This window comes from Manacus candei, unplaced genomic scaffold (assembly GCF_025592945.1).
Source record: "Manacus candei isolate 608988 ecotype Guabito, Panama unplaced genomic scaffold, ASM2559294v1 h1tg000064l, whole genome shotgun sequence".
In the NCBI taxonomy this organism is placed as follows: Eukaryota; Metazoa; Chordata; class Aves; order Passeriformes; family Pipridae; genus Manacus; species Manacus candei.
This window is the reverse complement of record NW_026138112.1, coordinates 2,315,111-2,336,197: the sequence shown is the minus strand read 5'-3', so window position 1 is coordinate 2,336,197 and position 21,087 is coordinate 2,315,111. Positions and strand designations below refer to the sequence as shown.

The 21,087-nt window shown below is 46.4% G+C and overlaps 3 protein-coding genes across 3 annotated transcripts in view; 2 read left to right on the top strand and 1 right to left on the bottom strand.

Moving 5' to 3' along the window:
* Positions 1-6: 6 nt before the first annotated feature.
* Positions 7-1,362, top strand: TRIAP1 (TP53 regulated inhibitor of apoptosis 1). The gene is made up of 2 exons (XM_051805241.1): positions 7-207; positions 901-1,362. Exons 1-2 carry the CDS (start codon positions 10-12, stop codon positions 982-984), a joined length of 282 nt encoding a protein of 93 aa, XP_051661201.1. The 5' UTR covers positions 7-9; the 3' UTR covers positions 985-1,362.
* A 1,654-nt stretch (positions 1,363-3,016) lies between these two features.
* On the bottom strand, positions 3,017-4,648 carry LOC127478921 (cytochrome c oxidase subunit 6A2, mitochondrial). Its single transcript, XM_051805240.1, has 3 exons — positions 4,483-4,648; positions 4,121-4,260; positions 3,017-3,278 (listed from the first exon to the last, which is right to left on the bottom strand). Exons 1-3 carry the CDS (start codon positions 4,583-4,585, stop codon positions 3,198-3,200), a joined length of 324 nt encoding a protein of 107 aa, XP_051661200.1. The 5' UTR covers positions 4,586-4,648; the 3' UTR covers positions 3,017-3,197.
* A 2,945-nt stretch (positions 4,649-7,593) lies between these two features.
* MSI1 (musashi RNA binding protein 1) overlaps positions 7,594-21,087 on the top strand; it is a 71,941-nt gene continuing 58,447 nt past the window's right edge. Inside the window, exons 1-4 of the mRNA XM_051805398.1 lie at positions 7,594-7,735; positions 9,270-9,345; positions 11,608-11,728; positions 12,106-12,231. The gene's annotated coding sequence lies outside the window, so the exon portion shown is untranslated. The remainder of the gene's footprint in view (positions 7,736-9,269; positions 9,346-11,607; positions 11,729-12,105; positions 12,232-21,087) is intronic.

Here is a 21,087-nt window from a genome sequence, read left to right as displayed (position 1 = left end):
GCGCGCCGGATGTGCGTCACGGGGGGGCGCGCCCGGACGCGGCCCGGCGGGGCCGCCGCGATGAACAGCGTGGGCGAGGCGTGCACGGAGCTCAAGCGCGAGTACGACCAGTGCTTCAACCGCTGGTTCGCGGAGAAGTTCCTCAAGGGCGACAGCGCCGGCGACCCCTGCGGGCAGCTCTTCAAGCGGTACCAGCTCTGCGTGCAGGTGGGTCCGGCCCCGCCGTGCTGCCTCCGAGCTCCCCGCCCCGAGCTCCCGCCGCGGCCCCCGGAGCAGCCCCAGCTTCGCGCCCCGCCGGGTTGGCCTCGCCCTGTTCCTGTCGGTCTTGGCGCGGAGTGTTTTGCAGATGTTCTCTCGCTGTGTTTTTGTTGTTGATGTAACATCTTCATCCCGCTGGTGTAAAGGCTGCGGCTTGTTTCCGTGTTAAGATCCATACTGTCAGTGAATTCTCGGTGCATACTTGACTAACTCAGCATTGCAGCTTTATCCAAACCAGCCTCATTACTGGGTTTTTTTTCTAGATCAGTTTTTCTAGACCATGTCTTTTCTCCCAGCCAGGCAGCGATAGGATGAGAGGATGTAGTCTTAAACTGTGCTAGGGAAGGATTAGGTTAGCCATCAGCTCAAATTTCTTCACAGAAAGGGTGATTAGACATTGGAATGGGCTGCACAGGGAGATGGTGAAGTCACCATCCCTGGAGGTGTTTAAGGAGAGACTGGACACACTCAGTCTGCTTGACACGGTGGTATTGGGTCACAGGTTGGCCTCGATGATCTCAGAAGTCTTTTCCAACCTCATTGATTCTGTGATTCTGTGTTTTGCACCAAAGATTACATCATGTAGCACTGTAAAGACACGTCAGTTTTAATTTTTTTGGTTTTTTTGTTCTTCGTTTTCAGAAAGCAATAAAGGAAAAGGACATACCCATCGAGGGCCTGGAGTTCATGGGCCCGAGCAAAGGAAAAACTGAAAACTCCTCTTGACCTTGGCTGTGTGGGTGGAGTCACTGATATGAACCTTTGGACTAAGCACTATCACCAGGTGTACCACCAGGTGCCACCTGGATAAGACCTTTAGATCTTTATTAACTGCTTTCTAAGAAGCGAGGAATCTTCTCTGCTTGCGAAAACAAACAGCTAAAATCAAAAACCAAAAAGACTGGATCATGTGGTAACTGCTGCCTCTTTTCCAGTGAATTTTGGTGGTGGTTCAGCACCTAACAGCTTAAAAATCCATGTGACCTAACTTCCTGTTGAATGTACTCTGTAATGGGGGAATGCTGATTGGAGCGGGCTGAGATAATTTCTTTGTGACTGGTTTCTTTTGCTTATTTATATAACACTTGAAAGTGTTTAAAAATATGAAGGGGGTTGATTTACTTTGTCTCCTCTCTATGCTGCTGAATTTTGGTGGAAGAAGTTTGTTTCATGTCATCCTGAACACTGAGGGGCTAAAGCATTATTTTCTGTCAGCAACAGGGATGGTCTGAAAGCACTACTGGGCCTTCAACAGCTTGGCTAAAATAAATATAATCAGGTTATATTTTGTTGAAGTTCGGAACTGTTCAGTAGAATCTGATTGTGGCCTCTAGAAGGGATGGAGGTGGCCTGCTCAGAAGCTGAGGAGGAGACTTTTAAGGAGAGGTGACTTACTGAGCCTTTTCTGAGGTAGTGACCCAACCATGAACTCAAATTCTCTCTCCTTTAGCATTACACATTCCCATGGCATGATCCTCACACAGGGATGGGGAAAAGCTGGCCTCTCTCCTTACACCAACACAGGTGAAACAGTAAAGAATATTATGGCCTGGGGACAAAAGAGAAGTCAACTTCCTAATTATCCTTTGCTTTTAATCACTACCTGATGGATTATTCAGAGGTTTTACTTTTAAAAAAAACTAAAAAAGGTGCAGTTCTCAAACTTTAAAGCTGGCCCAGACACTGAGTTATCTGGGCCTTGTGCAGAAAAACAGGAATAACACATACAACCAGTTTGCTTTTCTGTGATCTTTCATGTAGGGCTAAATGTAGCGTGATTTTTGTCAGCTTTAAAACAACTGCGCCCATCAGTGCCTTGTTCTGTGCTTTTAACCCAGAAAAACTGTCTCAGCAGTCATTTTACTAGTAAGCAGATGAAGTAAATTGCATTGAAACATGGGGAAGGGTGTCCTGCAGCACCCACTTGGAGCTTCTCTCTTGCCATCCATCACTCCTTTAAACAGCAAGATGCCAAGGCAGCTGCTGCATCCTTCCTTTTGGGAAGAACAGGATTAATGACAACTGAGACAAGAGCTCAGTTTTGTACCATGTAAAAAACAGAGAAGTTAAAGAAAGAATTGGAAAACAGTCAACTTGCAGCAAGGAGAAACTTGAAAAAGAATGTGCTGGCACAGACTCAGGCTGTTGGCTATGGAAGGTCATTAATACCCCGTAGGTTAAGCAGCTTTTACATGACAAATACACATTATACAAGTATGTGCAGTGGGGCCAAAACTGTGTTTTCTTCTGCAACACCTGAGTGAGTGACTTTAAACAATCAGACTGCAGCTGTATGGAAAGCAGAGTTGTGAGCAAGATATGTACTGATACACCTGAAAATTTGAGATCTGAGGGGGAACACTGTGAAGGCACACACAGCTTAGCTCAACATCTTTGCTGCCACTCCCTCTGCCAGAAGGGACCAAGAGAAAAATCACCTTCATGACTGTGAATAAATATTGCAATAGCTGGTTATGGAGAATGTGCTTCAGTATATATTGAATTTTAATCTGCATACCTGTTCTTCTGGCTGTGAGTTTACAGTCACTAGTGAAAAAAGACATGAAGAACATGAAGTTGAGTCATGTCCTATGCCAAGTGAGTTCCTGTGGTGTATCAGACACAGAACAGGTATTAACATTCAGGTAGTCAAACCCCTTTACTCCTGCACTGTGTCCTGGGGGAAGCCTCCATGTTTTAAGCAAACACTACAGAACTTCTAAGGATTCAGATTTAAAAAAACCAGTCAAATCCTAAATTCACGTTCAGAGTTGTTTATTTAAAGGACCTCATCACAAGTACACACAGAAGCCACTAAAACCACTCAGCTTCATCTCAAATGCAGGGTTTCTGAAATTATGACCCCAGAAACGATGGTTCCCACTCAACATGCTGCTTCAAGATGGAGAGAGCCAAAGTTCTGGCTGTAGTCAGGACCTTTAATCTTCATAACCAGTTGGGAGAGGGTTAACATGGGGGTTGTGAAACAGGGTATGGTTCCCATCACCCCAGGGGAAAGGCTGTTGAAAGAAGAGAGAGAAATAAGCCAGTGGCAGCTCCTGAACAATCTGTACAGCATCAGAAATAAGCAGCAGTCCAGACTCAAACATCAGGATGAGGGGACACAGCCTCAAGCTGTGCCAGGGGAGGTTCAGACTGGACATCAGGAGAAATTTCTTCATGGAAAGGGTTGTTAAACATTGGGATAGACTGCCCAGGGAGGTGGAGTCACCGTCCCTAGAGGTGTTTAAGGATAGACTAGACACAGTACTCAGTGCCATGGTCTAGCTGACAAGGTGGTGTTGGACTTGATGATCTTCAAAGTCTTTTCCAACCTATGTGATTCTGTGATCACACAGCTTGACAGGCTGGAGAATTAAGCAAGCTGGCATCTGCTCCCAGGCTGTAGGAAGCAATGGTTGAAAAACTGTCTCCTTTAGCTGGGAGCCACAGTCTCTGAAGAGCAAGATTCTTGCTCTTGCAAGCTTAAAACATCTACTGTTGTGTTATCAGACACAAAAACAGGTATTAACGCTCAGGTAGTCAAACCCTTTTGCTCCTGCACTGTCTCCTGTGGGAAAATATGAGGACTCCAGTTTTGAGAATCTGGGATGTCCTCTGTTAGCTTTTAGCAGCTTTAGGACTGAAACGTTTTTCAGCAGGACATTTTTAGGAGGATCATTCGGGGGTGGGAAGAGCTGTGAGAAACTCTCTTACTGCCTCAGAAACAAAGCCCTGGGGTGAGATCGCGGCTGTGTATGCACGGCACCTCACTGAGCAGATGGGAAAGCGAGAGGTGCTGCAGTGAGCTCAGATACAGCAGCCGCGAGGAAAAGAGGGCTTTCAAACAGCGCACAGGTACCTTGGTCCTGATCCGGAGATGGGCGTAGGGCACGAACTCGGGCCTCTCGTGGTGTTGCTGCGACTTCAGGTAGCAGTTCAACATACACACGCCCACGCCGGGCAGCGCCACCACGAAGGTCAACATCCTCCAGAGCTTAGCTGGGCGGGAGAACAACCAGCGCTGCCATCAGCGTCAGTGACCCCAGAGCGCCTCAGACGCAATTAACGCGCTAACGAGGCGCTCACGGACACCGCCGAGGCTGCCCTGGCTCCGCGGGGCTCACACCGAGCGCCGGCCCCGCCCCGCTCCCGCGAAGGGCAGCGCCCGTTCAAGGGCAGCGCGGCCCCGGCCCCGCCCTCGCCCCGCACGGCCCCCGTTACCTCCGCCGCCCTCGTGTGCCGCGGCCGCCATGCCCCGCGCGGGCGGGGAGCGCGGGCCGGCGGCGCCGAGCAGCCCCCGGGACACCCTCGCCAGCGCCGCCATGTCCTCCGCGACCGCTGCGCGGCACCGGAACCGGAACCGGAACGGGGCCGAGGACCGGCCCCGCCGACCTTGAGTCGGGCACGTCAGCGAGGGCGGGCTGTCCTGAGGGCGGGGCTGTCCTGAGGGCGGGCTGTCCCGAGGGCGGGCTGTCCCGAGGGCGGGGCTGTCCCGAGGGCGGGCTGTCCCGAGGGCGGGCTCTCCTGAGGGCGGGGCCGGCGCCATTTTGGTGCTGAGGGCGGGGGCGAGGCGGGGCCAGTCTCGGGGAGCGGTGGCGGAGTCGCAGCGTCATTCGGACACAGAAACAGAGTGACAGAGTTGTTTAGGTTGGAAATGATCTCTGGGGGTCATCGAGTCCAACCTGCGACCCAACAGCACCGTGTCAGCCAGAGCAGGGCACTCAGTGCCGCGCCCAGTCTTAACACTTCAGGGACGGTGACCCCATCGCCTCCCTATGCAGCCCGTTCCAATGTCTAATCATCCTTTCTGTGAAGAAATTCTCCCTAGTGTCCAACGTAAACCTCCCGTGGCACTCCTTGAGACTGTGTCCTCTTGCGTTTCCTGGGAGAAGGGACCGACACCCCCAGGTAATTGTAGAGAGCAATAAATAGTTTAGAGACTGAAAAGTTCTGGCGCTGTAGGGATGTCCCAGGCGTGAGGGCATCAAAGGGCCCCTGGAACGGGGCAGTTCTGTTACCACTAAAGTGTTTTTGTTTATTTGGATTCCTGGAATGATTCCACAGAAATAATAACATCACTTGAATAAACACAAGACTTAAGGGAAAAAACCACGGTAATTAATTTGCAAATGTCTAGATCCTATTTTAGTTCTTCATTGGAGCTTGGTGCTGGCTGGGTGACCTTTGGCAGAAGCCATGTAAACGGAGAGAACGTTTTCAGCGCTTAAAACCCCCCAGTAAAATGAGAGGATTCCCATAGCGAGTGTAAATATTTTAACAGTGGGAAAGCAGAGAAACAGGGCTTTGGGGAAGGGACTTCTCAGACCAGACCTTATCACTCGGAGCAGGGCTTGTGTCCAATTTACTGTGTAGCATATAGGAATGGTAAGATGGCCAGGATGATAGAAGGCTGTTATGAAACACAGCTTGGTATACAACTACTGCTCAGTTGTTTGCTGTATCTTGGCAGTTTAAACTGCTAAAAGTGCTTTGGTTTCTTTGTTATTATCTTTTTTAAAAAATTACTGTTACCTCTTCCAATAATTTGCTTTCATATTATTTTATTTAATAAGTAATTTCAAGAACAGTTTTGCTTTCATACTGAAAGGAGAAATTATTCCCACGTGGCACTGTGTGTACCTACAGAACTGCTCTTCTGTCTTCACTGATATGATGTATTTTGTACAGGACAGCCCTCAAACCACTGCAGCTCACCATGTGCATGCACACCTGCTTTGCTAAATCCACACTGGAGGGAGATTTTGCCTTTCCCCACCTTCATCCTTTGGATTCAGGTTTATGAGATGTCTAATATCAGACTTTTAATTTAAAAGGAATTTGCATGTGGTTTTTTGAAGGGAACAGAATATCCGAGAATTATTTTGTACAGTTTTTCAGTGATGAAACCAAGATTAAGTTCTCTGTCCTAAAGCAAACTTGTAGCAGGAGCTACGTAAACAAAACTACTTTTGCGTGTAGCAAAAAACTTTTAAGTAAGCAACAGACACTAATGTTTACAAATGAGAGAAAACAAAGGATGAGCAAAACAAGCAAACTTCTGTCTGGGATGAGGAAAAGTTCTCTTAGCACAGCTGCTCCAGATGCCCCTTGTGGGCACTTCTACCCACAGAGCTGCAAGAGGCTCATGGAGAGCGACTGAAAATGGGGTTTGGTCTGCCCTGAACCTGAGTGTGGTGGCAGTTTCATTACAGCCTGAGTGACACTGGTTTCAAATGGGTGTATCTTAGTCTTTATCATCCCAACAGCTGCGATTAATCTCTGTATGAGGTGTGTCAGGACTCCAGTGGCTCTGATTCACGTCTCATTCAAATGTAGAGTAAATTAGGAGTGGCTGCTGGGAGACACAAAAGATTCCACGTGAATAATTTCTTCTAGCTGAGGGAAGACAGGCAGGTATTTGAGGAAACCTAGATATTTTAAGAGCATTGTGAACAATGTTTTGACGTGGTTATATGAAGTAAGTTTAACAGTGCAATATGTGATGGTTGTTATCACTGTGATGATTGCAGTCCTCCTGACAGCACGTGGAGAAAAGCAGTGAGAAGTCAGCACTGGCTCTGCAGCTCTGTCTGGATTATTGACCCATGGCATGGGAACCCTCTCTTGTACTCACTGCTGTGCCCTGCTGCCTCACAGAAAGGGGGTGTTTTCCCAAAACTGCCTTATCTGAGGGCCTTGAGCTTGATTTAGACACTCGCTTACTGTCTTTAAAAATCTGGGCCTAAATCCAGTATTTTGAGCAAGTTTCAACACGTACATTTTTCCAAAAAATCCAGCATCCTGGGAGCCCTTTGAGTGCATAAATGCTACAGAATTAGCCCTGAGAAGGAAAATAAATATATATATATGTCTATAAAGTGCTGGTAGCCAGACACTTAGAGGAAGACATTTCAGTGTGGTGGTGGGACAGGTGGAGGTCAGGCCAGAACTCCCCTAACCTGACTTGGCTGCCCAGTATCTGTCTCCTGCTGGATGTGCAGCAGTGACATGTGGCAGTTTGGGTCATGTCACTGTTCAGTTTAGCAAAATTTGAATGATTGCAGTGAGCTGGTAGAGGTGGAGTTCAGTAGAGGTCAAGCTGACTCACTACACTGAAAAAGAATGTTTGTGGCACAAAAGCAAGTTCGGGTTTGTATGGACTGGGCACAGAAATGCTTGTGGAAGTAGGAAGCTTTAGCTTTCAGGTAATGGCCCTGTATTGAGTTTTGAGAGAGGGAGGTTCCACTACGATTCAGAATCAAAGGCCACTTTCCAAAGACTCGTTTTTCACCTTCCTTTTTCTTTTTTTTTTTTTTTTTTTTTCCCAGCCGAAGTGGTGGATAGCAGAGAGGAGGGCACGGATAACAGCGTGAGCCGCCGATGGGATGGGATGATCCCAAGCGCTCGGAGCAATGCCGGCCCGGCCCGCCTGGTGGCAAACTGCTTTCACTGGAATCGCTTCTCCGTTCAGCAGGTCTGGGAACAACGAATGCGCTCTCTGGGATTGGAGACTGTAATCTTATGCCTCTGCGTTTCCAAGTTTTCAGGCTCATCCCTCTCGAATAGAAACGCTCCCTCCATCAGATACTGTCTTAACAAACGCTGAGATAGACAGAAGTGCTGCAGAGATAGCGCCTGTGTCTCAAACTTCACAGAGTTTCTGCGGGCAAAAGTTTCCTTCATCTTCTCCCTGTAGTCGTGGAACGGCAGAAATCAATATTCTGACATCTGTAAATCCTTTGTTCCCCTTTTCACCAGGGCTTTATCAGCTTTGGGAGGGAGGGAGGGGGGAAAGAGGGCGTTGAGAGAGCCATTGTCCCTTCTCTCGGGAATGATCTGGAACTACTATGCAAATCTCTATTTGAAGACCCTGGGAACTGGGGGAGGGCTTTAGCTGCGATCTCAGTGGGAGGGGAGCTCTGCATCCCTGCTCACGCACTCCCGCCTAGTGCAAGGAGCGGGGAAGAGTCTTTTGAACGGGCAGAAGAGACATTTTGTGCTTTGTGCGCTCCCGTGAGGCTTTGCACTCCTTATGTCTCCTGCTTTGTGCCTTTTTTTTCTGCCTGATTTTTCTAAATGTTTGCATAAGAATTGGGGAGGGGAGAGACCGGAGAGCTGCGATTATCAGGGATGAAGTCAGAAGGGTGCAGGGTGCAGCACCTCTCCTGCCCCTCTCTCACCCCCTGGAGTCTCCCACCAAGTAGTGGAGCAGCTCCAGTGGTTCTACCACATGTACATCCCGACTGCTGGTGTTAGCACAGGGCATGGGCACAGTTTCAGGAAAGCAAATGATTCAGCTGCTCAGAAGGAGTGGAGTGGAATAGTTTGCAGTTCTCAAATTATCACGTTGTAGCCAGGTCTTAAAAAACTGCCTCTTACAGGGGCAAAGACCCACAGAGCAGAACCTGCTTTGTGAAGCCCTGTGGTCTGTCCCGGTTGGCTCCGTTTCACCTGTTTTTTATTAGGGCAGGGTCACACTAACTGCCAGCTTCCTGGAAGTTGTGTAGGGTCCTCCTTAGGCCTCATGGAAGGGGAGATATCCTGTGCAGCCACATGGATGAAGAGGACAGTGGGGGAGGGACAGTAGAGATCCATATCTAGGCATTTTTGTGTTTATAACCACTGATGTAAAGGCAGTCACAGTCCTTTTGATTTTCAGACCTTCATTTTTCATGGTGTCAGTCTCAGTGTTTATCTTTCAAACTGTGAGGGGGTTTGTGTTCCAGAAAACTAAAAATTACTTTTGAACAATGACAGCCCTGGAAAATGCAACACTTTTCTCTCTCTCCTGGGCAGCTGAGAAGATGCAGCCATTTAAAAATCTCACCTTCTGTCAAAACCATAGGAACACATGCCCTGAGACCTGATTCCCTGTTACCTCCCATGTTATAGCCAAAGCAGTGCAAACCACTGGTGTTTGTTCTGCAAGTACTTTACTGCTTTGTGGAGGGAAAGTGCATCACAACTGTGCTCTCACCGGCTCTTTTTTTTTCCATGTACAACTCCAGAGTGACTCAGCTGACTTGGGTGAACCCCTGGAACTGTGCTAGCTGGAAACCAGCCTGGACATGCCCTCTGGCTCCTGTAAGTGCTCCCAATACCTGTGCACACTCCTGCATCCCTGCAGATACTTTTCTGAGGACACTTGTTTGCAGGGGGGCTGATGTCTGAATGCACATTCTTCTCACCCACGCCTCACATGCAAACACACATCCTCGAGTGCACACAGCCATGCCCTTTCTCTCATACACATTTGTGCACATACACAGATCTTTTTGAAAGCTCCTGTTTTCAGAAAGGTTTTATTTATAGGTCCTGCCTGGTTGTGAATGTGAAAGGGAGAGAGTCCCTCAGAGAGTTCCTTTCATGTGTAAATCAGCCTAGGCTGAGAGCATTGGGGTCACTGAGAGGAGGATTTCACTCTTAATTACTCAGAGAGAAAGCAGGCAGGGGACTTTCTCAAACTAATAGGGTTGTTCTCTGCTGGGGAAAGCAGCTTGAGACGCCCAAACTTCTCTTGCATCAGACTTCAGGCTCTGATTCACAGGCCTCTTCTGCCAGTAGCAAGAGCTGGTGTCTGTGTGGCACTTGGAACAAACAGTTCAGCTTCCAAAACAGCTTACTTATTAAAGATGGTTATGTTCACTCTGATAATTGGGTATTCTTTGGAGACCAGCAGAAGAACTGACCTAGCTTCCTTTGGTTTTATGCCACTTTTATTGAAAAGGATATTAGTTAGTGATACTTATATCTGTGACTCCACCTGAGGACCTCAGTACTCTTCCAGACCTGAAGGCTCCCACCTCTCTGCCAAGCAGAAAAATGTTGTTGTCTAGAGATTAGTCCAGTGAGTAGGACTCTGAACTTGGACTTAAAACCAGCACTGAATTCCCAGTTCAGCCACTGAACACCTTTGTGTCCTTAGCAGTGGAACAGGGTAATCTTCTCTTTAAAATGGAGCAGAAGTCTTTGGGTTGTGATACTCTTGGTAATAAGGCTGCAAGAGCCAGGGTAGAGGCTGGTGATGAGCATGTCTGGAGAGATGTGTCTTTTTCCTGGGATGCAATGCAAGCAGGGGGATTCCCCTGCTGAAGTAGCATTATCACCTTTCATCCCTGGACACAAAACTGAGTCTGGAAATCTACTGCAGAGATGAGAATGGCCAGTCACCAGCCAAAAGGTTGTCTGCAGGGGCTGCAGGACCTTCTTGAACACCTGCACACTAACAGGAGATGTAGCTGTCAGTGGTTTCAGCAGAGAGATCTGTGTTGTCAAGTGCACACTCACACAGGCAAGTGTGTTTTCTGACTTCAGCTGGCAAAGCTATACTTACACCCTCTCGTCTTTACCTCCTTTTCATTCAGCCTCTGCTTTTCTGTACAGGAAATAAATGTGTTGAGGGCTGAACGTTCCCAACCCATGCACCAGCAGCCTCCTGGGAGCCCTGATTTGGGATTCTTGGAGCTGTGTTAGTTGGGCTTGCCTGGGAAGGCAGAGGGTTTAGTCCAGGAGCACCTGTTTGAGGATGCCCAGCAGTGGTGGGAGCCATGGGCAGATGAGGCCAGCAGTCTGAAGTGTCTGCAGAGGTCAGAGGGAAGCAAAGGGGTCATTTCTCTTGCAAATGAAGAGCTGCAGCCTGGAGCAGCCTTAGCAGAGCCCAGCATGTGGGTCCAGGCTGTTCCTTTTATGAGCTGATGGAAATGGGGCCCAAAAGGACTTCCCTGATGGAGTTCTATCACAGCCTTTGTTATCTTTCCCTCCTGCAGCAAGCACTGGGCATAGAATATGGATTGGGGGTTATCCTGGCTACCAGCACAGTCAAGAGGATGAAGGCTTTATGGCTGCCTAGAAAACCTTAGGCTGTAGAGTACCCTTACTGCCATTCCAGGAGGAAAATCTTGGTTTAAGATGTAGAACACATGTATATTTCTGCTTTAGTGCTCCCTTTTACCCAACCTACACTAAGATGAGTAAATCCAAGGGCTGCTTTAAAATAATGCACATAACTGAGTAAGGGATTGAAAAGCCTGGATTCTGTTCTTCCTTCTGGTGGTAAACTGTCAGTTACTTTGACAAAACCCTGTGGATGCCTGTGCCTCACTTTTTCTGCCAAACACTGGAGAAAGATAGTGTGTTCTTTTTTCTAAAACATTTTGAGGATTTTGGGTGCAGGATGCTTTATATATACAAAATGTTGCTGTTAGCACATCTATCAGTGAAATCTCTTTTAGTCTGCTTTTATGCAATGATGTTACTTTCTCTGAATTGTTGATTTAGAGTTAATTTTAATGTTGTGTAAACAATGTCAGTTCTCTCTTAACCACTTGCTCTTTTGCTTCTTTGCAGACCACCGGGGAACTCCCTTAGCTGTGACATTATAATGGGAGGTGGAGACACCTCGAGGAGAGGGTCGAGACAGACAACAGCAATTACAGTCAATAACATCTCTGACTTGCCTCAGTTACAGGTTTGTGTGATCTGTGCATGCCATCTTTCCTATGTACAGGTATCTACAGTGAGGCAGGACAGGAAAATAACTGTTCCCCTTGTAGGAACTTTGGGAGAAGCTTCGTTTTATTATTATTGTCTTTTCACAGCCTCAGATAGAGTTGGGCAGGATGAGGGGTTTAAGGAAAGGCAGCTAAGGTTGTAATAAATGTACTCAGGGTTTCCCCTCACTGCTGTGATGTCACAGCCATGACAAGCATCTAGAAGTTAGAACAGTCCTGGGACTGCCAGAGCTTACACTAAAGGGAAAATTAACTTATGTTTAGATTTTACTTTTCAACCTCTGCTGTGTGTGCAGGATTGTTTCTTATGGCTTTCATCTCTATTTTCCTTTAGAAACCTCAGGAGAACTGTCCACCCTTCAAATCTGTTTTGATGTGTTTTAAATGCATGACATGGAGCACAGCCACTCTCAGCAGATTGCAGAAAGAGGCCATCAAACCATAACACATCTTCGGAGGGGTGAGCTTGTTCTTTATTTCCTAGAAGCATCAGCCAGGTTTACACCACTTTGTGTAGGAAGAGCTGCAGGAGAAGATGAATGTTCCTGAGGGCTCAGAGGCAGTTTCATGTTTGGGGTAAGGCTGAGGTTAGCCATGGAGCCCGGGTCCAGGCAGTAATTTGACAGCAGACATGGGCACACAGTAATGCAGGCTCTGAAAATCGCAGCAGCCTGCTGAGTTATTGTGAGCTGGAGGAGCTTTTCTGTTTGTGGGCACATGGGTCTGCCTGCCTCACATTGTGCAGACATAACTGAGACATAAAGGAGGCTGGCAAATTGCAGAACACTGATGGAAGGGGGGGCAGGGGGCTGAGGAAGAAAAGTTAAGAGTTCGAAGACAAAAGGCTCAAGCCTAGTTGTGAATTCCTAGCAGGTAGTTGGTCTTTAAATGAAAGCATTTGTCAAGTAACTCACTGATTTAATGTGGGAATTGGATAGATATCTGCAAAGTTTTTTGCACCTTGTCTGCAGTGTGATTACAGGAGATATAACAGAGAAAGAAGTTTTACTTTCTCCCAAGGTATGTATTTGTTCATGTACCTAAAATATATAGGGCAGGCAGTATAGATGACATCATAAAAAGTGAGGCACACATGATACATATAGTGTTTCCACAGATTGTGGCTGACTGTAAATAAGGCCTGTAACTTGCTTTCCTTCTGGTAGTGCCCCATCATACCATGAGCACCATTGTTGGATTACCCAGGGCCTTGCCTTGGCCACACTGTGGCTGTTGGTCTGTATCCCCTGTCCCACAGAGCCTCCTGTTTTACCTGGGCAATGCACCTGGCATTTCCATTACGAGCAGCTCCTTTCTTTCACCTGTGTTATCTCCTGTCACTGCACTGGGACCTCAGTGTCATGATGGAGTGCCTTGGCTGTGCTCAGCAGTGGCTGTGCTCAGGCTGCACGTCTGTGCTGTGCCCATCACCAAACTGCTGGGACAGATGCATTTCACAGAGCCCAGCCAGCAGCTCTGTCTGGGCAGTGTGTAACCCCTTTTTGTGCCTGTTGGGACATGTAACAGGTTGGTAGGCAGTCCCCCTCTAGCTGATGCACAGCCTTTTAGTATTTTTAGTTTGGTTTTGTCTATTTGTTTTGTTTTTTAAACTTTCACAAGGCTCTTCTTGAGCCTTGAACCATTCCTATGCTGGAGCCCTGTGAGTTAATTACTAAGGACTCACAAGTTGTTGATAGATGCGTGCAGAAAGTAGCTACATGGTTGGTCATTCCAGTAAATCATTGGGCTCTTCATGAATTTAATTCTGGTCTTTTCCTTAAAAGCCCTCTCCCAAACTGGACACAAGACAATGGACACCAGCAGGCACAGCTCCCAGTGACTAGGATATTGTCACATATCCAAAAGCCTGGTGGGAGGAGCAGACATTAGGTCTGAATTCATCCTGGCAGGGAGATTTGGCTGAGAGAGAAGGAAAAGAAGGTCAGAGGCAGCTCCAAGGAAACGGCTTTGGTTTAAAATGTTTCATTAGAGTTTTCACACTGGAAACATAAAGTACAGGAATACAATTGCTTGGCAGAGAAGCCACATTTAGTAGCAGTCCTGTATACATTCACTGCTCTGTATGGAAGGAGACACAATATATCCCTGACCACCTCAGCAAAATTACAGGTTGCTCTTTGGAAAGGTGACTTTTTTCCAAAATAGCTTACGTAATCTGGAGAATTTTTTTAATCAATATTGATAAAAGATGTTCTTTTTTCAGCAGACCATTGCTCTCTACTTTATCCACTCAGCCTTTCCAGGGCAGACTGGCTTTATCTAAGCAGTGTATCAATGTCAGTCCAGCTGGGAACACTATTAGGATGCTCACCTTCTGTTTTTTCCCTTCCCCTGTCTGTCTGTCTTTGATTTCTCCTGTTGTAATTCAGTAGGATAATCAGGGATACCCTTTTCCAAAGGGTTAGTCTTTCCCTTTTGATTCAACAAGCTCCCTTTTTGAAGACAGTTGTTACCTGCCACTTGGGCTTTGTTGCCTCAGGATGTTTCACCTCCCCATGCAGGCACACTTACCTGTGAGACCTGCCAGTGCAGGGCTATGGCAGATGTCACCAGGGAGGAGGTAGGAAATGGGTGTCAGTGTGTCTCATCTGTTTTCTTCTTTTGGGACATAGCTTGGCCAAAGAACTGAGCAGTTGAAATGTCACAGTTGAACAGTATGTGGTGTGGATGGATTATTTTTTAAGGGAAGCCAGGATTAGTGTACATTTGGGTTTTTTCTGGTTTAAAATACGGGTGAAAAATTTGGAGGGGCTTTGTCATTACGTCCCAATGGCAGTTTTAAGTTTACTCTGGCTTGGAAAGGAGGGTTTCCCAACAGACTGGCAAAACAAAAGCATACATATAGTGCCCTGCAAAGGTCATTCCTGACCAGACCCTGAAACAGCTGAAGTACAGACTGCCATTATTTCACACTTTCAACCTGTGTGGCATATTTGTACCCAGGTTCTTTTGTCAGCACTTCCAGTAATTTTTACGTTCTCCACTGGCTGTGCTGGGCAGTGTGTTGACAGGGCCCTGGGTGCACCAGCTGACTTCACAACCTCTTTTCCCCGTCCTACAGGTTTGGCTGCCTGTGCTCAAGGTCTGTCATGATATGGTGGAGTGTAATCTGGGATCAGAGGTGTGTGCCAAAGAGCTGGGAGAAGCCTTCTGAGGCCTCTGAGCCATGGCACAGAGCTGCCCTTGTCCTCAGTCCTTGTCTGGGGTAGGCTGCAGGGGTATCTGTGCCTGCCTGTGGACCTTGCTGATCCTGACTTGACTTCCTGGCTTGGCCTCAGACCTGAGCTCACTGAGCTCTTGGCTAAATGTGGTCACTCTCACCAGAGTTCTCTGCTGTTCTTGCTTGATCACTGTGCCCCTGTGCCCGTTTACACCGAGGTCCTGTCCCTGCTGTCCTCGCTGCCAGCCCTGCTCCCCTTTGCTCCTGGGGCTCCCCAGGCTTCTGCACAGCTGCTGCTCTGCCCAGCTCCTGGCACGGACCGCAGCACCTCCGTCTGTCTGAGAGGGCATGAGCAGGGATATGAGAGGCATTACTGCTATGACCATAAGGAAGATGTGGCATTAGCTTTGCCTCCCTTCGGCTTCCCGAAAAGCCAAACCGAAATCCGGGTCTGTCGGCACGAGCCCGGCCTCCGGGAGAGCAGCCGGCAGGAGGAGCTCGCCAGACACGTCATGGATCATTCCCAGACAGTTCCAGCCGCATGTTTCAAGGGCATCGCTTTGAATCTGCCTTCTTGGGACTTCCTTGCAGACAAACCAGCAGCAGCAGAAGACAGAGGAAACTTCGTGGCATTGCAACCGAGCAGCCTCAGTGATTTATTTCATTATTTTTTTTTAGACTTCTCAGGTTGTTTCTCCCACCGCAATGCCTTTGTCTTCATTTCAGAAACTTAAGGTATTCGTGAAGATGTTTGGGATGCCTTTTGGTCCCTGGCAGTGGCCAATTGTTTTATCTTCCAAGAAAGCTAGTGTTAGATTTTATGGACAGCATCCAAACCACAGAGTAAAGAATTCCAAAACAATGTTTGTCTTTGCATAGGAAGATATCTTCCTGGAGTCCCCGTGACCTCTGAGGGGACCTGCAAGCAAAGAGCTCTGAAATGTATCAGCACCACTCTGAATATGGGCCTGACAAAGTTATTCAAACAGCTCTGCCTCTCTGTATGCAGTTCATCTTTGTCTTCTGTGAGAAGCAGATACAGAGGACAGTAGTCACTCTTTTGCACAGCACAATGTTTTCATTAAATAGGTGCAAAGTGTCACCCTGCTTCTTCAGGCCAGTCCTGCAGCCCTAAACTTCGCAGGCTCCATGGCCATACCTTTGCACCACCTTTAAAAATAATGAAGATTAATTTTTTTAATTGATGAATTCTTTACTTTTGTAAGTCTGGCCCTCATTTAGTTACTAAATGGGAACTAGGTGCCTTCTGGTCCTGAATGTGGCTGTAATAATTATTTTGATTCTTACTGTGCCAGAAACTATTCTAATGCATATCAGCGTAAATTAAGTCAATAGAGATTCTTCAAATTTATCCTGGTGTTCAAGAGAATGGAATTCATGCACTTCAATTTACAGCTTATTAAGTGATCAGAATTAATGAACTTGCAACGACCTTTTCTGTTCTTGTTTACACGTTTTCTTCCTATTCACTCCTAATGTACATGATTTAGAAGAAGGAGAGTTGAAAAGGCAGCGTGTGGGTCAGATGTGTCCCATGGAGCACAGCATTGTGCTTCAGGCTTTAATCATATCTGCAAAGCTGTGAGGTAGGAATGGCACCTCTGTTGATCCACAGAAACCCAGCTTGATTTTCAGAACCCTCTCTGCATTCTGAAGGCTAGAAAAATATTTGTACTGAGGAGCAGGGAAGTTGTGTAATAGATGCAGAACAATTCCTCCTCCTTTTTTGAAGTACTATATTTCAGTCTGGAGATTGGGAATCATGCAAACCATCAGATCCATCTTTTCTTTTATTCAGGGATCTAGAAATCACTTGGGATGTCACCAAGAAAACCTCAGATAAACCCTGTTTTTCCCAAGATCAATTGGAGGTTATCCCACTGTGGTTCATTCAGCTCAAGGTTGGAATGATGAATGTTTCCCTTTGGTTTTCATAATGTCTTAGGCTAAACTTGTGAGGCTGTGTGCTCATCTGGACATCATTTCTGTCTCACTTCATGGAACAGGACAACTTCTAAATGCTCCATCTGATCAGCTGCAAAAATTTCGGACACTTCCTATTATTCATGTGAGAGAGAACACCACTAATTTGTGAAGATACTAGGAAATCAAAAACGGAAAATTGGGAAGCAGAAACCGCTGCATTTGTAGATGAAGCAACTGAGTGATAGCTCTTGCATACCAATACCTTTATCTCATCTCTGTCTATCATTCTAGAAAAGTTATCATGTGAACACACTCAAAGATCTGTCACCAGATAAATACAGGGCTTGTATGCAACCTTTGCAGAGCTGGAGGAGAATGGAGATCCAAAGTTAGAAGGAAAAAGGGTGAGGAACACACAGAAACCTCGATGTGAGGGAGCTGAGGTCACCCTGCTAGAACAGTATTGTAAGTGTGCACAGGAACACTGATAGTGATATTTAGAGAACCCGTTTATTCAGGGAATGGAGGTAGATGGGGCATTAAAATTCTATTGTAGGAGAGAATAAGGGATTCCTGAAGAGGAAAATGGTGGGATCACAGCAACACATACACAGCCTGCTCGGGGGCACACACATCCCCCAGGCACTGGAAGGGGAGCTGAGAGGCCTGGAAAGGTGACATATGAGGCATTTGTGCAGGGGGGAGGAAGTGAGACTTATGGAATAAATCCCTGCACGAGAGAGAAAAATCTGCAAAGGAACGGCTGTAGATGGTGAATTGCCCACATGAAATAAGAAGTAGAGGATGGACAGCCACCTCACTCTGAGCAGCTCTGATGGCTGCTAAGAGCAAGGAGGGGCCATGGCAGCAGATTGGAAAGGTGGTTTCAAGCCATGTGGGCTGATTCTGGCCATATATTCTGGTTAGTAAGTCGAGCAGGCGACTGGAGCCCAGGGCTGGACAGAGCTCCAAGCAGAGGCACACAAGTCCTCACCCTGAACATGCTGCTCCTCCCTGTGCTAGTGCAGAGGGGAGGCAACTCAGGGACTACCAGGCACTCCCTGTGGGTGAAGGTACCATGCAGAGGCGGGTAGTCCCTGGAAGTTGATGTATCCCTAGTTCTTTTAATCTCTTTTTGCTTATGTACCTGCATACCAATGTTGAAAGATGAGAGAGACCCTCAAAGGCAGGCGTAGTGAAGTGACACAATTGCCACTGATAATTTGTTAAAACGGGGGAGGAGAGCCCATGGTTGCATTTAAGGAAGGTACAGCACTCTCAATTCACAGGATTCAGCTTTAACTACAACTGACTTAGAAGTCCAATTGAAAAACAAACACAGCTTAATACAAGGTTCAAGTGCTGCTCTATTTTCTGAATTTGTTAGCTTTTTTCTTCTTCCTTTCTTAGTCCTGGGTGTTCAAGACCACAAGGCAATAACTTAACAGCACTGCTAGTATTTCCACGTTCTGTTTCTTTAAAAAGTTCATGAAAGTTGTCACAATATCCCAGTAAAGCTCTTTCTGCTGTGCTATCTAATCCAAAGTAGTTTGTATCAGATTTATGTTCTGGCAGCTCTGTGATAAACTTGGACTCTACCACATTGCAAACACAAAAGATTACTTAAAGTTGTTGTTATTGAATTTGAAGGACTCTTCTGTTTCCTGGATCCACACCCTTGTATCAGGGTTGTGGTCCTCAATGGCTCTGTACCTCATATGTTTATGAATTTAGGCAGACTGGAATGAAGGCATTTCCACTAGTGACAGTTTAATTTTTTAGTAGATTCAACCTGTTCTTTGTGTTAAAATTGTGCCTTTTAAAAAACACAGCAGAAGATACGAAGCATTGGAGAATTCAGTGAGGTCTGGTATTTTGACCAAAGGGTCCTTGATGTGTAAAAGTTAGGTTTCTCCTCTCTCATGTAAGTCTCCTTAAGCCTGTTGTCTCAATTCATAAGGCTTTCCTGAAACCCTGGATCAACCTCGTGAAGTTCCTAGACAAAGACAGTTATGTAGAAAATTATCAGACTCTCGATTCCCCTGGTGTGAGGCCTTGCAAACTTGAGCCTGAAAACATAAAAGACTTGAAACTATGATGTCATTCACACCCTCAACACAAAGATTATAGGTGTAACCAGAGGAGGAATTCATTGCAAAATCTCTCTGATCTGAAGTCAAGCAGAGCTCTGGAAACAGCTGCCAAATACTCAAGGCCAGAGACTTCTCATCCCGGGACCGGTTCATCACCTGTGTTATCTGGGGCTCTAAAGCCTGTTCTATCCCCAGTTTATGGAAAGAGAAAAGGTAACTGACATCCACTGCAAAAGTTGGAATATTTTATTTCTGTGTTGTATTTGGGGTTTTTTTGTTAAAATGAATCTACATTTGGTGGAAGGAATAGTATTTTTTCTTACTATGACTCCAGGAGAAAAAAAACCTGTTTACTATCTCCACACTTGCAGGTGAGAAGTTCGCCTTATAACATCAAGTGTGCCTTGGAGTTGCAACTAACAGTGACTACCATCACTAACAGTACAATGGTCTGTACTGTCTAACTGCCCCTGGAGCGAAAAATCAGTTTAATCATTTATAATTCATCTTTAAATTACATGTCTTGGAAAGGTTAGATAGTCCTGGTGTGGGACCACGCAGCCTCATCCCTGTATTGTTTCTGTACTCATGACCATCACTATTTTGCATGTTCATTATCTAATTCTGCTGACGTTTGTAAAACATTCATGGAACTTGGGGGTTTTCTTCTAGTGTTATATCCCAAACACATGACTCTCTAGCTCGGTGGGACTCTGGTGGGGTGTGCTGGTTTAAAAGTTAACCAGCAGGGGGAATGAACCCAACTCAAAGGAGAGATTATAAGTCAGAATAACAATTTATTAAAATAATACAGTAAGTACAATAATACAAACAAACAATTGGTCTCAACCCACAAAAACCCAAATGTGTAACCCAGTACCCTGGGGCCTGAACAAAGTGGTGTTCCTTGGGCCCTGTTTGAGTCCAAAGTAAAGGGAGAGGGGAAGAACCTGCTGGTGGGAGAGCTGCTGCAGTCTGGGCAGAACTGGTGATCGCAGTCCAGTGGTGGTCTAAGTCTGGTTGAGAGCGATGAGATGCAGCCGTCCTCTGGATCCCACGAGTGGGTTTTTTAAAAATGTTCCAAAACTCCAAGATTATATATCCTCCAGTTCAGGCAGGAATGCTTGGTACTCTCCTCAGGGCGGGGAGTTCACAAAGGGTGTGAGGACAGAAACATCCTCCTATCTCACAGGCCTCTTAACACCTAGTTTATAGCCTGAGGAGTCAGGCTCTATGGGCAGAGGGTGCGAATAGTCTATTGACAACAATAGTCTAGTTTCTGGGAAATGACATGGAAGGCTATAGAATACAGTTTTGGGTTACACCCACCATGATGAACTGATCTCAGCTGTCCTAACTAGGACATGGGGGGTCACTCTGCACTGCCCTGAGACCTGCTGGAAGTCCAGGTGTGCACAGGCAGCAGTGAGCAGGGCAGGGACAGGCACAGGACACGGTGAACTTCTCAGCTGACTTTTGGTTTCCAGCCCCACACTCTGTACTGTTGTGTTCTGCTGTGAGAATCCTTCAATTCTTCTTCCCTTTGGGTCTTTAATGCTAGCAGATGGAAATCCATCTCAACTTTCAAAAACTCTGAATAATTTATTAAGAACAAAATTGTTGGGTCTGAGAGCTGATTCCTTCTCTCTTTCTTTCTTTCTCCTTTTCTCTCTGCAAACTGCCTTTCAGAGGCAAAGTTTCTAATTACAGGTCAGGGAGGCAGGTTTAATCACACAGCAGAGCCCTTGATGCAGTATTAGAGAGTGTTATTTATACACCTGAATTAATAGGGATGCAGCATTTCAGCTGAGAAGAATAAGGTGGTTTTCAATTTCACTCTTTTTATGTGAAACAAACCACATCAGATTCACTGGGCTTTTTGACCTAAATTATTGGGATTCTGAGTAACTAGCAAGTAGCTGCTAAAGCAAAAAAAAAGAAAAAAGGAAGAATAGACAGAGAACTGCTCACACAGCAGAGGAACAACAGAAGCAGGATATATTGGAAAAAGGTGGGAGGGGATGGAAAGAGAATAGAGAGAGGAAGCCATTGGGAAAACTGAACAGGGTAGAAACACACACGTGCAGCTGTCTAT